The following is a 16,496-nucleotide window of genomic DNA, read 5'->3' as shown; positions in this document are numbered from 1 at the left end:
GGAAGGCGAATGCAGGCGTTTTTGTTTATAAATCACACTTCGTTATCTGTTTAATTTATGTTGAACGCGAACGAAGGCGCCAACGTGAGCGCGAACGTAAAAGTTTATAAATTGACCCCAACAGTTGAAAGGTATTACAAGGTATATAAAAAAATTATATTGTAGGTGATAGTATATTACATAACTTGACATTTTAATCCAAAATAAATTAGGAAGAAAACTGTTTTTACCAATATTGAATGAGTAGTAGCTCGATCGCCTACATACCCCCATAAATAACATGAAAAACGTGAAAAATATTATATATTAACTTGGTTCACGGTTAAATCGAGATCACTATTAGAAATAACGGAAATTACCAACATAAAGACAATCCTACCAAAATCCTTAAAAACATATAAAAAAACTAAACAGCATAAAACACCCTTACATAGAAGCCAAATTCAGCGCCTTCTAGTGATACTTGATTTTCGCCAATTCTGGAATGGTCCATAATTATTGACAGATATGAGTGAGGTTATGTTAAGTGTATATTGTTGTTGTTTGTTTTTTTGGTGATTTAGATTGAATATAAGTGGAAAAAACGAATATTTTGAAAGTAAATATCCATAATATTTTTTAGTTTCAATAATTTTCCACACATGTATGGAAATACTTGTGATTATAGGAAAATATTTGTTACTGTATGTTTTCAACTGTGTGAATATGCAAATGGGAATTTAACCGATATTTTCTCGTAAACGTTTTTGTACAAAAATTACATTTGAACGGCTTTTCTCTTGTATGAATATTTGAATGTAAATTTAAATGACTTTTCCGCGAAAAAGTTTTCGAACAAACATCACATTTATAGGGCTTGTCACCTGTGTGGATACGCAAATGTGTACTTAAATGATATTTCCTCGAAAACATTTTCAAGCAAATGTCACATTTGAATGGCTTTTCACCGGAGTGACTATAAGAATGTGATTTTAAATGACTGCTCCGGGAAAAAGTTTTCAGACAAATATCACATTCGAACGGCTTGTCTCCTGTGTGACTGCGCATGTGTATATTCAAAGAATATCTGTGCGAAAAAGTTTTCGAACAAATGTCACATTTGAATGGTTTTTCTTTCGTGTGACTACGCATATGTACATTCAGAACACTTTTCCGCCTGAAAGTTTTAGAACAAATATTACATTTGGCGGGCTTTTCTCCAGTGTGAATGCGTGAATGGAATTTCATATAACATTTCTGCGAAAACGTCTTCAAACAAACGTCACATTTGAACGGCTTTTCGCCTGTGTGAATACGATAATGTAAATTCAAAGCATATTTTCGTGAAAAAGTTTTTGAACAATTATCACATTCAAATGGCTTTTCTTTTCGATCGAGGACATCATCAGTGGGTGCGTTATCTTCTAATTCAGCTTTTAAATTATGTTCAACTATTTCAATTTCATTTTTCACATCATATTGAAGATTTCTGATAAAAATGTTTTTAATTACTTTACCTTTAGTGCGATTTTTTTTTCGGTAGAATTTGGATTTCTTCAATTTCATGAAATGATTTATAGAAACGTGGTAAAGGTATTCTTTTCGTTTAGTGAATAAATTTCCACAAAACTCACAAATCATAATCCCACCAATGGTATTCAAGTGTTTACCATCTTTAAAAAGTTCTAAAAAAACATTCATATAAAGAAATACAAACAAAACATCATATGAATGAAATATGGAAAGTAGCCAAAATTAGAATATATCGAACAATGTACGACCAATAGGATCTATATGTCCCCCATTCTAGCTGTGATACTGGGGAACTCAGAACTCCCAGGTGCAGTGCTCTGAAGTTCAGTAGTGTTTCACATCGATTTCAAATCGACCATTAAATATTTTTGTACGAATAAAATATAAAATTTAACTGTTAACTAATCTTGACTATTATGGTAATGAAAAAAAACTTAAGATACTACGCATATAAAGATTCTGACACAAAATACAAGCTTCTAAATAGACATTAAATGTGTTTTACTTACTTTTCAATTTAGGTGATATTCCATATTTAAATTGTTTTCTAACATTATGTATATTAATCTTAAGGGAACTACCCCTTTCTGTTTTACCTGCAGTCGTATAATCTTCAAATACAGGAATTATATTTATATCGTCATCAATTTCTTGTTTTATAAGATGCGTACTCTCATTAATAACATTTTGAAAAGTTGATGGAAGCATTACGTCTTTCTTTTCTTGTTTAATGTCAATATTACAAACAAACCCATGTTGTGTATCCATTTTTTAACGTTTTTTACTTTATATTAATTATATCAAAATATTAATACTGAATACTTGAAGAAAACGTGGAAATAGATACTTCTTTCTTCTTCAAATATATTTATATAATAGCCTACATGGTCTGGATAATTAAGCTACTATTTGGAGCAGTTGAATTTAAAATCAGGGAAATCGTTTTCAAATACACAAATTCACAGTTTTTCCACATATAGTGGCAGACCCATCCGTAACTCAAATTTGAATACATTAAACTTGTCTCAAGTCAATTAATTTCTTTTTATAAGATGTGGTTGAAGATTTAATTATTATCTCATATGAAAATATTGATCAGAAGAAGAAAATAGCAGTTGACATTTGAAGAATTTATATTAACAATTAATTAAGTTTACTTCATTTCTTAAGTCTAAAGAAAATTAAGATCTTTAATAATAATAGTTTCATATATTCTATAGTTGATCCTTTTACCAGGAAGATTTCAAATAATAACCACGTAAAATGGAAAATCTTTAATTGTTTTCTCCATTTCAATTACATCAAATAACGATTAAAATGAATAAAATTAAAACGAAATACATTAACCGTGAATGAGATAAAAAATAACAAATCAATTATCTCCTAAAAATACTTCATTCTTATTTTTTATTTGTATATAATAGACCGCATGGTCTGGACAAACGAGTCACAATTGTCTTTGTTTTTTAAAGATGTGGTTTTTATATAAATCAAATATTAAATTCTCAAGAATATTCAGTTTATTAGTAATAGTTACATATATGATATTTTAACATTACCTACGTAAAATATCGTTAAGTAATAGATAAATAAATTTGTTTAAAACATGGATGTTGAACTACGCATACTTTTCAAAATACATTAATTCTGCTTCTTTTTATAGAGTCTAGATTGTTCGTTTAAATCATATATGTATTACATAAATGTTTTAAGTAGACTACCATCATACCACATAGATAAATTATTAGTCTTATGAAGATAGATACAAAAACTATCAATTGTCAACACAAGTCAAATTAGAAGGCGGGTAATTTGAATTAATATACACATAAATATTTTTTAAATAAGTTTGAACTGTATATACACAGTTATTTTTCAATTAAAACCACCGATGATGTAAATTACATTTGGTTGTTATATGAGGCGTGCCTTTATTACATTATAATTATTTTGAACAAATATTTTTTTGGATGGTTTCTTCAGCGTGTGTACGGATATGTGTATTTAAACTATTCTTATGTAAAAAAGTTTTTGAACAAACGTCGCATTTGAATGGCTTTTCCCCTGTGTGACTATAAAAATGTGAATTTAAACAATATTTTTGTGAAAAAGTTTTTGAACAAAAGTCACATTTGAACGGCTTCTCTCCTGTGTGTATACGTAAATGAAAATTCAAATTAGACTTCTGTGAAAATGTTTTCGAACAAATGTCACATTCGAACGGCTTTTCTCCCGTGTGACTGTAAACATGTAAATTCAATTTACTTTTAAGGGAAAATGTTTTCAAACAAACGTCACATTTGAATGGCTTTTCTCCTGTGTGACTATAAGCATGTGAACTTAACTGACTTTTATGGGAAAAAGCTTTTAAGCAAACATCACATTTAAATGGTTTTTCTCCAGTGTGTATACGCATGTGGGAATTTAAACTACTCTTACGGGAAAATGTGTTGAAACAAATGACGCATGTGAATGGCTTTTCTCCAGTATGACTACGTATATGCGAATTTAAATCATATCTCCGAGAAAAAGTTTTTAAACAAATGTTACATTTAAATGGTTTTTCTCCAGTGTGTATACGCACGTGGGAATTTAAACTACTCTTACGGGAAAATGTGTTGAAACAAATGTCGCATGTAAATAGCTTTTCTCCATTATGACTACGTATATGCAAATTTAAATCATATCTTCGAGAAAAAGTTTTTGAACAAATGTTACATTTGAATGGTTTTCCACTTGTATGAGCATGGATATTATCGTTCAACTTTAAATCATGTTCAACTATTTCATTTTTCAAACTGAGATTAGTTAATACAATATTTGTGCTATTAATATTTTGAGGGTCAAATTTCCTCTTATTTTGTAATTTAATAAAATGATTTGTAAAGAAATGGCAAATGAATTGTGTTCGTTTTGTGTATAAATTTCCACAAAACTCACATATTCTAATCCCACCGATAGTATTTGAGCTTATTTGTTTCCCAGTTTTCAGTAGTTCTGAAAAAAATTAATTCAAACTAATTTTAAATCGAAAGTTTCTATAAAAAATAAAAAATTTGAACATTCTTCCAATTTATACACATTTTAAATAATACGAGTATATGACAAATTTTGAAAAACCGGTTTAAACGATACGAGGTATATCCACTAAGTTACATTTGGTTATATACAAAAAACTTAAAATAAATATATAAAAAAATTTGAAATATCTCTATAGCGATAAAATATCAAAATTCATTTTTCATTTGTCAACAATTCTATAATTTTGCTTAGCTGAAAATACTAGAAATATAAAATTCTAACATACCTTTCGAAATAATTCGTCTTCGATGTTTTAAATATTTTAATTTATTTCCAAAATTTTTTTCATTCGCTTTATGAGACTCGTTCTCTTCTGTTTTGCCTACAATCGTAGTTTCTTCGATTGCTTGGTGTGTATCTGAATCATCAATAATTTCTTGTTTTATGTTATGTATACTATCAATAAATACATTTTGGAATGTTGCCGTAGGTACTTCGTTTTTAATTTCTTGTTTAATGTCCATATTGCGAACTAAATCAACGTGCATATCGACTTCTTTTTTGAGGACTTTTTGTTCCATATCAGATTTCCAAACAATTGAAACCAATGTTATTTGAAATATAGAATTAAGCAAACATTAAATAAACGTAGTTATCGAAACTTATTTCTTCTTCTATCTCTATACTATAGTTTATAGTCACAGCCTGGATAAGCTAGTCACAGTTGCTTGCAATCCATAGATAAAGTCAAATATGTTTAATCATAAACTACAATGTTTCATTTATAAAATAATAGAAAATTTTTAATTTGGTTCTAAAAAGATTCGGAATTTAATCAGCGAACAGAAGTAATGAAGATTTAAATTGTTTTTTACGTAGCTGCATAAATGTTGTGAAAGGGCTATTCGGAAGCTAAGATCCTGAATCAGAATATCACCTATCAATTGATTACGAATATTAATCTAGAAGAAGAAATAATTCCTTAAATTATCAGATTAATCATATAAATAATCAAATTGCATTTAGGTTACGTTTTTCACATTAAGTTGATTTTTTCAACAGTAATTTAATCAAGAAAACTAAAATATAACAAAAGGATAATAAGAAAGAAATGGATATCGAAAATAATAAAAAAGAAATTGATGTCTACGATGATTTCCTATCGAATATCGATGTAAAACAAAAATTTATTGGCGAAGTGTTTACGCTAAAAAATCAAAATATGAATAGAAAAATTGATCAACCAGTCTTACATGGGGTAACTGCTAACTTATTGTTAGATACGGTTAAAATATTTGATAATGTGGATGCAGCTAATAAGACAAAAAAGAGTATTAGTAAAAGCCATAAAAAGCGAACCAAATCAAAAGGTAAATTGAACTTTTTTTTAATATCTGGAGTTGTACTTAAAAATATTATGAGCAGGATGTAATTATTCAATTTTTGTTCAATAATGAGCAAAAGGTATCAATTTCTTTCCCTTACTTACACCAAACTTAGGGGTATTTTGTTTTCTTTTACCAGTTCATTTAGTGTTTCAAGAATAACTTTGACTGCATTTTATGTGAGTTGATCATTTTGATGTCTGAGTAGTACATTCTTGCATTACAACCCAAATTAATAATCCTATTTTTGTATGAAAATGCTACTCTTGTTAGCGATTATAAAATTGAAATATATAAATTTTTTATACAAATTTTCCAAAAAAATATCTTCAAACATTACAGGATTGCTAGGAAACAGAAAATATACTAAATCAAATACCATTGCTGGGATTATGATATGTGTATATTGTGGGAATTTATACACGAAGCGAGTGGAATTTTTATGTCACATTTCAACAAATCATTGTATAAAACGAAATAAAACTAAATTTCACCATAAAAATGAAAGTGATATTAGTATTTTTGATATAAAAGATGAAATTGGAATAGTTGAGGATGAATTGAAAGTGGAGGAAACCACGGATGTTACAGATAATTTAAACTCACGTGTACATGAAGTTTCCAAATCATTTGAAGAAGAAATTAATACAAATAAACATTCGCATATTAACACAGGAAAGAAGCAATTTAAATGTGACATTTGTTTGAAATCATTTTTTCATAAAAGTAGATTAAATGTACATATTCGTTATCACACAGGAGAAAAACCATTCAAATGTGATATTTGTTTACAAACATTTTCACAAAAATATTATTTAAAATCGCATTCTCGTAGACACACAGGGGAAAAGCCTTTCAAATGTAATAGTTGTTTAAAAGCATTTTCACAGAAAAGCGGTTTAATTGCACATTCACGCATTCACACAGGAGAAAAACCATTCAAATGTGGCTTTTGTATAAAATCATTTCAGTACAAAATCAATTTAAACAATCATTTGTCTGTGCACACTGGAGAAAAGCCTTTTAAATGCGACATTTGTTTGAAAACTTTTTTACAGAAAAGTAGTTTGAAGAAACATTTACGTATTCACACAGGAGAAAAGCCGTTCAAATGTGACATTTGCTTCAACACCTTCACGCGGAAAACCAGTTTAATTGCACATTCACGTATTCACACAGGGGAAAAACCATACAAATGTGACATTTGTATGAAATCTTTTACGCAAAAAGGTCATTTAAATTCACATTTACTAAGTCACACAAGAGAAAAATTATTCAAATGTAATATTTGCTTGAAATCGTTTGTATATAAATGTAGTTTGAATAAACATTTGCTTAAAACTCACAAAATAAAAACTATGTGAATGAACTTGTTGAAAGAGAAAGTGTATTAAAACAAACATCCATGTGGGCAATTAAATCATTGATTGTCCGGTCGTAAATGTTTATTTTTTATTTAGGAACTGAATACCATCTTTAAGTAACGTTCTCAAAATATCGAATGGTTAATTTTTTATAAATTTAAAAGGCTTGATAAGTGTGAAATCATATGACGGAGAGATATGTAATTGCAATAAAAGTGTACCAGAATAAGAATTGCAAATACTTCAGAGGGGCTCAAAAACCCTTCTCAATGATTCAGATTAATAGTAAATATTTAACATAAGGAAAATAACACACTGCAATGCAATTAATTCGTATTGTTTTATTGAAGTTGAATTTTTACTTTATAATGTAATAAATGATTATTTGACAAAAAATTGAGTTTTATTTCTATTCCTGTTATTATTTTTATTTTGGGTTTGCAGACTTTCAGTGGATATTTATTTGAACGTTATTATTTTCAAATAAAATAATTATTACATAAGACTTGTTAAACTATATTCTTCTTTTTTACAAGTTAAATAATAACTACGATCTTGGATCAGATAGATCAGTTATCAAATGATTGCGAAACAATCCCTTAAGCTATGTTTATACGTGGAAAGTAATTTTGGCTAATAAACTTGTCAATGTTAGAAGTTGACGGATTTGCTGGTTTGCAGTTTATTTTTCGGATTAGTAAATGAGTCGTGATTCACTCGGGAAAGTCCGAAAAGGTAATTTCTTTTGAAATGAGGGAAAATTAAAAAATTTAAACTAAAAATAAAAAAATTTATTTTATCAAGAAAACAAAATATAACAAGAGGGTATTGAGAAAAAATATGGATAACGAAAATATTAAGAAAGAAATTGATGTATACAATGTTTTTCTATCGATTTTTTGTTTGATAATGAAGTGCAAGATTTTTTTGAGCTTTTTTTAGTTTTCTTTCATAGTTACAGAAAAGCTAAGAAAAGGGAAATATATTCAACCAAATGCTCGAAGGTTAATAAGTTATGTATATCTTTTATTTTAATATTTTTATTCTCAATTGAACATTAATCTATTTCAACATCATACATGCGACATATTGTCACGTCAAACTTTCGTCTTCTTTTTTACAACTTGACTAAATGTTCGAAATCATGAGGGCCACGAAATCTATTAATTTCCATCACATTATTGTCTATGATTAGTCTTTATGAGCAAGTGGAACTTGTGGTTTTTATATTTTTTTACATTTTAACGTATAAATAGTTTATTACTATTAAAATTTAGTGTAAAAATCGTGGATAACAATTACTAAACATTTAGAATATTTTGTACTGTGATAAAAATCTCGTTCCGGGAATGGTTCTAAACTGATTCGGAAACAGATAAGCGAACACAGCTATAGCATCTGATTGTAATAGTTTCTATTGGTCAGATCAGATCTTGATTAAATAGTTTACTTTTGTTATTGTTATAAGAGGTTATTGAGAAAGAAATGGATATTCAAAATGTTAAAGAAGAAATTGATAACCGCGATGATATCCTATCGAATATTGATGTGAAACAAGAATTAGTTGACGAATTATCTGTGTTTAACATTCGAAATATAAATGTACATTCAATCAAACAAGAAATAAATGATAACTTGAAAACAGTTGGAATATTTAATCATCATGTAAATGCAGTTTCAAACATTTTTAGTACACAAACTACCATTAAAAACACACTGAAGTATACAAAAATTTATCGTGGAAAGCGAACTAAAGCAAAAGGTGAGTTTGATAGGGTTTTGTAATTCGTTAGTACATTCATATTGCGATTTAATTTTTTATTTGATAATTGGGTGCAAGATTTTTTTAACTTATAGTTTTCTTTAACAGTTACAGGACTGCTAAGGAGGGGAAAATATATTCAACCAAATGCTTTGGGGTTAATGATATGTGTGTTTTGTGGGAATTTATATACGAAAAGAGTTGAATTTTTATGTCATATTTCAATAAATCATTGTATAAAACGAAATAAGATTAAATTACACCAAAAAAACGATAAATGTATTCCTGGAAACTTTGTAAATGTAAAAGATGAATTAGAATTAGTTGAACATAAAGTGAAAGTGGAAGCCACGACTCAGTTTAATGTCACTGATAACTTGAGCTCACAAATACATGAGGGTGTGAAATCATTTGTAGATGGTGGTAGTTCAAATATACATTTGGATAGTGGTATAGAATCAGAGCCCTTACATTGTGTTATTTGTTTGAGATCTTTTACTTGTAAAAGAAATTTAAACAGTCATTTGCGTATTCACACTGGAGAAAAGCCATTCAAATGTGACTTTTGTGAAAAAACTTTTTTAAGAAAGAACAATTTGAATAGGCATTTGTATAATCACACTGGTGAAAAGCCATTCAAATGTTATGTTTGTATGAAAGTATTTGTACGTAAATCTAGTTTGAACAAACATTTTCTTAACCACACTGGGGAAAAGCCTTTCAAATGTGATGTTTGTTTGAAACCGTTTTCCTATAAACACAACTTAATTCTACATAAACGCAGACACACAGGAGAAAAGCTATTCAAGTGTGATATTTGTTCGAAATATTTTGTTTGTAAAAATAGTTTGAACAAACATTTTCGTTGTCACACAGGGACGAAACCATTCAAATGTGACATTTGTTCGAAATCATTTTCCTATAGAAATGGTTTAATGACACATCTACGTATTCACACAGGGGAAAAGCCATTCAAATGCGACATTTGTTTGAAAACTTTTACACAGAAAAATAATTTGAATACGCATATGCGTAGACACACTGGAGAAAAGCCGTTCAAGTGTGACGTTTGTTTGAAAACTTTTTCACAGAACGCTAGTTTAATTTCACATTCACGTATACACACAGGAGAGAAGCCTTTTAAATGTGACATATGCTCAGAAACGTTCTTACATAAAATTCAAATGACCACACATTTACAAACCCATTTTGGGGAAAAACCATTCAAATGCGATATCTGTGAAAAAACTTTTTCACAAAAAAATAATTTAAATAGACATTTATATAGTCACACCGGAGAAAAGCGATTCAAATGTGACGTTTGTCAAAAAAGTTTTTCAAGGAAAAACAGTTTGAATAAACATTCGTTTAGTCACATAGGTGAAGAGCAGTTCAAATGTGACGTTTGAAACCTTTCAGACAGAAAATACAATTGACTACACATTCACACACTCATGTTATAGAAAACCCATATTAATGAAATTGTTTTCATAAAAAATATACATCCATAGAAAAAAAAACTCAAATTTTATTTTATTCATTTCCCATAAGATCCTAACCTACAATTATTTTAAAAAATCATCACTGTTTCAATAACAAAGTTACCATTTTCAGAGGTAGTGTAAATATTGATAACCTAAATAATTCGCTATGAATTACATTGTTTGTTGAAATAATTCCAACACCAATTTCAAAATGGAAAGTGCATCCAGAAAATATATTACAGCAAAGTGTTATATTTCAACCGTATTTATATTTCCTTCATTTTCTAATTAAACTGTACCAGATCGCGATCTAGAGTCCGGTTTTCTAGGACCCGATCTAGAACTTCTGTAACCAGAATGATATCTAGATTTTATAGAACGTTATCTACACTTCCTCGATCCTGTACCTAAACGAGGTCTGCATATTGATGCCAGTTTGGCAGATTCAGAGCGTAATCTAGACCTTGATTTATCTTTTGGGGATCCAGAACACCAGAGCCGGTTTTTTGCCAAAATTCCGGGAGTTACAGTGACCCTTTAATTCAGTGTCTTGTGCAGCCCACTGTTAGCATGAACATCTTTCGAGGTGAAGTGTTGAATGAATGCAACTACATTCTTTAGAGTCTGGCTGCGTTTGTTGTTGCATTTAGAGGTGGTTAGGTTAGAAAAATAACAAAATTCTGCAATTATATGACCACTAGAACTCCATAAGCAGTTCGGTTAGACAATTTTTTTAAAATCTTTATAATATACTTAATATACCGCGTTAGAAAAAACATTTATCGTAACTCCAGGAATTTTGCTAAAATATCAAGATGTCTAAGGTTACGATTTCAAAATCTTCTTCTTTTTATACCTCAGAGACGATAGTATCACAAATAATTATCATTATCCATAAATAAAAACATAAAGAAACGATGTCTAACTTACCCTGGTAATTTAGTGTACGATAAAGAAATAGAAGAAGAAAGTTATTATAAATACTCCATTATCAAATTTTTTACAACTGATACGAAATGGAGCAAAGGGTTGTAAAAAAAGAAATATTTATTAACGATTATTATATGTGGAATAAAGATATTAAACAAGAATTACTCGAGGAAGATACTGCCAAAGCTATTTACGTAAATGAGAAATGGAACAGTATCAATGAAATTAAACAAGAAATAATTGGCGATTCAATTACATCCAAAACATTTGAGGATCGTATGGTTGCAATTAAAAGAGAAAAAAAAATTATTAATAAACACCAAAGTAGAAAGAAATTCAAGTATTTAAAAGTGATTTGTGATAGAAGAATTAAGTTAAAAGGTAAGTTGTTTATTGTCTTTATTGTTATACTTTTCTATGGAGAAATAGATTAATGGGAGTTTTCTTAATCTGAATATTAAACTAATATTGTTTACAAGTATATGTAGTTAGCTTGCTTGATAGATTTTTTAATTCAAATTTGTGAAAAAGTCATTAGCATTGTTATTAATTATTACAGGGCTGCTAAGAAATGGGACATATATAAAACCAAATGTTTTGGGGTTAATGATATGCTTATATTGTGGAAATTTATACACAAAAAGAGACGAATTTCTTTGTCACTATGTAACAAATCATTGTATTCAGAGAAAAAAAATAAATATGAATAAATTTCACTTCAAAACTAGTTACAATAAGAAGGTGAAAGATGAAGTTTTAGAAAATGAATTTAAACCAGAGTTGCAGGAGTTCAGCTTTACCAATAATTTCAATCCATACGTTGATGAAGATGTAAAATCGTTTTCAAAAGAGAGCAATTTAATTAGAAAATTGAAAGGTGAAAAGTCATTTAAATGCGACATTTGTTCAAAAACGTTTCCACGTAAAAGTAGTTTAAACAGACATTTGTTAAATCACACTGGAGAAAAGCCATACAAATGTGAAATTTGTTTAAAAACGTTTTCACAAAAAAGTTATATAAATCTACATATGTTTAGTCACACAGGGGAAAAACCATTTAAATGTGACATTTGTTTAAGAACGTTTTCCCAGAAAAGTAACTTGAATTCACATATGCTTAGCCACACAGGAGAAAAACCATTCAAGTGTGACATTTGCTTGAGAACATTTTCACAGAAAAGTAATTTGAATTCGCATATTCATAGTCACACAGGAGAAAAGCCATTTAAATGTGATATTTGTTCGCAAACGTTTTCACAAAAAAGTAACTTGAATTCGCATATGTTAAGCCACACTGGAAAAAAACCATTTAAATGTGACATTTGTTTACAGAGTTTTTCAAGGAAAAGTAATTTGAATAAGCATTTGCTTCTTCACACAGGAGAAAAGCCTTTCAAATGTGACATATGTGTGAAAACATTTTCACAAAAAATTCATTTGAATTTACATATGCTCAGTCACTCAGAGGACAAACCATTCAAATGTGACATTTGTTTACAGAGTTTTCCAAGGAAAAGTAATTTGAATATGCATTTGCTTCTTCACACAGGAGAAAAGCCCTTCAAATGTGACATATGTGTGAAAACATTTTCACAAAAAAGACATTTGAATTTACATATGCTCAGTCACTCAGAGGACAAACCATTCAAATGTGATATTTGTACGAAATCTTTTCCGCATAAAAGTAGTTTGAAGAGACATTCGCGCATTCACACAGCAGATAAACCTTTCAAGTGTGACGTTTGCGTTAAAACATTTTTACATAATAATAGTTTAAATTCACACATGCTTAGTCACATAGGGGAAAAGCCATTCAAGTGTGACATTTGTTCAAAAACTTTTTCACGGAAAAAGAATTTGAATAAACATGTGCAAAGTCACCTAGTAGATGGCTCTTGAGTTGAGATTGTTATGCTTTACAATTTAATTTATATTATCTGCCAATAATATTATAAAATTACGGAATTGTTTAGAAAACTGTTTTTTTTTAACCCTTAACCACAAACTTCCTTCTGTCAGGATACCACCACAGACATCTGGTGATTTTTACCGGTTTTTCTAAAATCACAACAAATCTAAAAAAATACTCCAGCTGGAGATTCTTCCCCAGGAAGTGGTATTCGGTCCCAATTAAAGTATTTAAATAACTGGTACTCAGATAGGGTGAACAATTAATTACTGAAGATGGAACGAGTAGGTAGAACAAATTTGATTAAAAAGGAGCTAAAAAAACTGAATTTATATATATATTTTAAATATAACCCAACAGGAACTTTTCTGTTCCGCAAATAAATAGAAAATACGAATTTATAACTATAATAGAAAATTTGCTTATAACAAAAGGAAATATATAAAGATAAATGAAATTTTTGTTTGTATAATAATAAAAAAAAGCAAAGAAAAACACTGGCGAATATAAACAATAAAATCACCACAAATTTATGAACAACAACATGGGTCCTCAAGCCGGCCTTGTCTGACTATAATGGAATTTATACTATTCATACACTAGTAATCTCAATCACTTCGTTCAGTTTCTGTTTGACAGCGATTACTTTCTGAACGTTCACATAAATGTCGTGTTAAACATGGTGTAATATTACACCATGGTGTTAAACATATCTTAGTTTTATTATAACCCTCCATATGATTATTATTTACACATAAAGAAATGGAGCAAAAAGGTGTGAAGAAAGAAATAGATATTAACGATGAATATGTTTATAACAATAATGTTAAACAAGAATTTATTGATGAAGATCCAGCGCTAGCTATAAATATGAATGATATTAAACGAGAAATAATTGATGAGTCAAAGAATAAGTTCCAAATAGATGAAAAATGTATGGTTGAAGTTAAAGCAGAAAAAGACAGTTTCAATAATCAATATAATAAAAATGAAACCAAATATTTGAATGTTATATGCAAAAGAAATAGATTGAAAGAAAATCGGAAATATATTAGACTAAATACTATTGCTGGGATTGTTATGTGCGTATATTGTGGAAATTTTTACACAAAACGTGTTGAATTTTTGTGCCACTTTACAACAAATCATATAATACAAAAAAAATTTTATGGGATTAAATTTCACCATAAAAATAAAAGTTTTCACCAAAGAAGACTTGTTGATAATAGTATTTTGGGGAATATTATTGTAGAAGATGGAAAAAAATTAAAAACAGAGAAAGGTTTAGATGGGGGCATGGAAGTGTTTTCAGTGGTAAGTAATTCAAATGAACAAGGGCAGTTTGACAAGGGTAAAAAGCAATTCTTATGTTATATTTGTTCAAAATCATTTTCACAAAAAAGTCATTTAAATTCACATATTCTGATTCATACCGGAGAAAAGCCTTTTAAATGTGACATTTGTTCTAAAACTTTTGCTCGCAAAAGTTCATTAAATTTACATTTGCATATTCACACAGGAAAAAAACCTTTCAAATGTGATATTTGTTCAAAAAAATTCTCACAAAAAAGTTACTTAAATTCACATATGCTTAGTCATACAGGAGAAAAACCTTTCAAATGCGAAATTTGTATGAAAATGTTTTCGCAGAAAAGTAATTTAAATTCACATATGATCAGTCACACAGGGAGAAAACCTTTCACATGTGGCATTTGTTTAAAAACATTTTCACATAAAGCTAGTTTAAATTTACATTCACTTCTTCATAAAATGGAAAATTCATTCAAATGCGACGTTTGCTCGAAAACTTTTTCACGAAAAAGTAGTTTGAACAGGCATTCGATGTGTCATGCCGAAGAAAAACCTTTTAAATGTGACATTTGTTCAAAGACATTTTTGCAGAAAAGTAGTTTGAAGTCACATTTGCTTTTCCATACAGGAGAAAAGTCATTCAAATGTGACACTTGTTTGAAAAGTTTTTCACTCAAAAGTAGTTTAAATAGACATTTGCTTATCCACTTAGAGGACAAACCATTCAAATGTGACATTTGTTTAAAAACATTTCCACAGAAAACTAATTTAAACTCACATTCCCGAATTCACACAGGAGAAAACTCATTCAAATGTGATGTTTGTTCAAAAATATTTTCACAAAAAAGTCATTTGAATTCTCATATGCTCAGCCACACCGGGGAAAAGTCTTTTAAGTGTGATATTTGTTTGAAAAGTTTTTCACACAAACGAAATCTCAACAGACACTTACTTAGTCACACAGGGGAAAAGCCATTTAAATGTGACATTTGTTCACAAACTTTTTTGAGGAAGAGTAGTTTGAATACACATTTACGTAATCATTCAGGAGAAAAACCTTTTCAATGTAACATTTGTTTCAAATCATTTTTACAAAAATGTCATTTAAACTCGCATGTACTCAGTCACTTAGAGGAAAAGCCATTCAAATGTGACATTTGTACGAAGACTTTTCCTCAAAAAAGTACTTTGAATAAACATTTGCGAATACATTCAGGAGAGAAATCTTTCAAATGCGATATTTGTTTAAAAACGTTTTTACACAAAAGCTCTTTAAATTTACATATGGTCAGTCACTTGAAGGAAAAGCCATTCAAATGCGAAATTTGTATGAAAACTTTCTCGCAAAAATGTAGTTTAAATATGCATTCTCTACTTCATATAGTTGAAAAACCATTTAAATGTGAAGTGTGCTTCAAAACATTTTCACAGAAAGGTAATTTAAATATACATTCGCTTTGCCACACAGGAGAAAAACCATTCAAATGTGATATTTGTATGAAATATTTCTCTCAGAAAAGGAATTTGAAAAAGCATATGAAAATTCACACTAGAATTGGATCTTAAATTATTATGGTTTTGAATCATAAAAAAATGATCCCACAAACAGAACAATAATTCAACACCACAAACTGCAATAAATACTGTTTTCCCCGTATAATTTTTGAATCAATACAAAAAAAATTCTAAATGCTTATTTTCAACAGTGTTTTATAGCTTCATAAGTTTTTGTAATCTTTCATTTAAATTAAATATAAACGGTTATGTTAATTGCGTTTTATTTATGTATCTTTTTAGCCATCACACTGTATATTTATA

General features: G+C 28.9%; 6 protein-coding genes across 6 annotated transcripts; 4 read left to right on the top strand and 2 right to left on the bottom strand.

Moving 5' to 3' along the window:
• Positions 1–159: 159 nt before the first annotated feature.
• Positions 160–2,561, bottom strand: LOC130895992 (zinc finger protein OZF-like). Its single transcript, XM_057803698.1, has 2 exons — positions 2,022–2,561; positions 160–1,664 (listed from the first exon to the last, which is right to left on the bottom strand). Exons 1-2 carry the CDS (start codon positions 2,278–2,280, stop codon positions 679–681), a joined length of 1,245 nt encoding a protein of 414 aa, XP_057659681.1. The 5' UTR covers positions 2,281–2,561; the 3' UTR covers positions 160–678.
• A 453-nt stretch (positions 2,562–3,014) lies between these two features.
• On the bottom strand, positions 3,015–5,220 carry LOC130895990 (gastrula zinc finger protein XlCGF28.1-like). Its single transcript, XM_057803695.1, has 2 exons — positions 4,820–5,220; positions 3,015–4,509 (listed from the first exon to the last, which is right to left on the bottom strand). The coding sequence occupies exons 1-2, from the start codon at positions 5,112–5,114 to the stop codon at positions 3,458–3,460; spliced, it is 1,347 nt and encodes a 448-aa protein (XP_057659678.1). The 5' UTR covers positions 5,115–5,220; the 3' UTR covers positions 3,015–3,457.
• Positions 5,221–5,472: 252 nt separating this feature from the next.
• LOC130895991 (zinc finger protein 501-like) lies at positions 5,473–7,693 on the top strand. Its single transcript, XM_057803697.1, has 2 exons — positions 5,473–5,903; positions 6,261–7,693. Exons 1-2 carry the CDS (start codon positions 5,645–5,647, stop codon positions 7,280–7,282), a joined length of 1,281 nt encoding a protein of 426 aa, XP_057659680.1. The 5' UTR covers positions 5,473–5,644; the 3' UTR covers positions 7,283–7,693.
• Positions 7,694–8,698: 1,005 nt separating this feature from the next.
• LOC130895988 (zinc finger protein OZF-like) lies at positions 8,699–10,570 on the top strand. Its single transcript, XM_057803693.1, has 2 exons — positions 8,699–9,044; positions 9,153–10,570. Exons 1-2 carry the CDS (start codon positions 8,768–8,770, stop codon positions 10,451–10,453), a joined length of 1,578 nt encoding a protein of 525 aa, XP_057659676.1. The 5' UTR covers positions 8,699–8,767; the 3' UTR covers positions 10,454–10,570.
• Positions 10,571–11,443: 873 nt separating this feature from the next.
• On the top strand, positions 11,444–13,435 carry LOC130895985 (zinc finger protein OZF-like). Its single transcript, XM_057803691.1, has 2 exons — positions 11,444–11,839; positions 12,018–13,435. The coding sequence occupies exons 1-2, from the start codon at positions 11,545–11,547 to the stop codon at positions 13,355–13,357; spliced, it is 1,635 nt and encodes a 544-aa protein (XP_057659674.1). The 5' UTR covers positions 11,444–11,544; the 3' UTR covers positions 13,358–13,435.
• A 588-nt stretch (positions 13,436–14,023) lies between these two features.
• Positions 14,024–16,434, top strand: LOC130895981 (zinc finger protein 665-like). The gene has a single exon (XM_057803687.1). The coding sequence runs from the start codon at positions 14,130–14,132 to the stop codon at positions 16,242–16,244; it is 2,115 nt and encodes a 704-aa protein (XP_057659670.1). The 5' UTR covers positions 14,024–14,129; the 3' UTR covers positions 16,245–16,434.
• The last annotated feature ends 62 nt before the right edge of the window (positions 16,435–16,496 follow it).

This window comes from Diorhabda carinulata, chromosome 6 (genome assembly GCF_026250575.1).
Source record: "Diorhabda carinulata isolate Delta chromosome 6, icDioCari1.1, whole genome shotgun sequence".
NCBI lineage: Eukaryota > Metazoa > Arthropoda > Insecta > Coleoptera > Chrysomelidae > Diorhabda > Diorhabda carinulata.
Note: the sequence above shows the minus strand (reverse complement) of the source record. Positions and strands in the feature narration are given on the sequence as shown.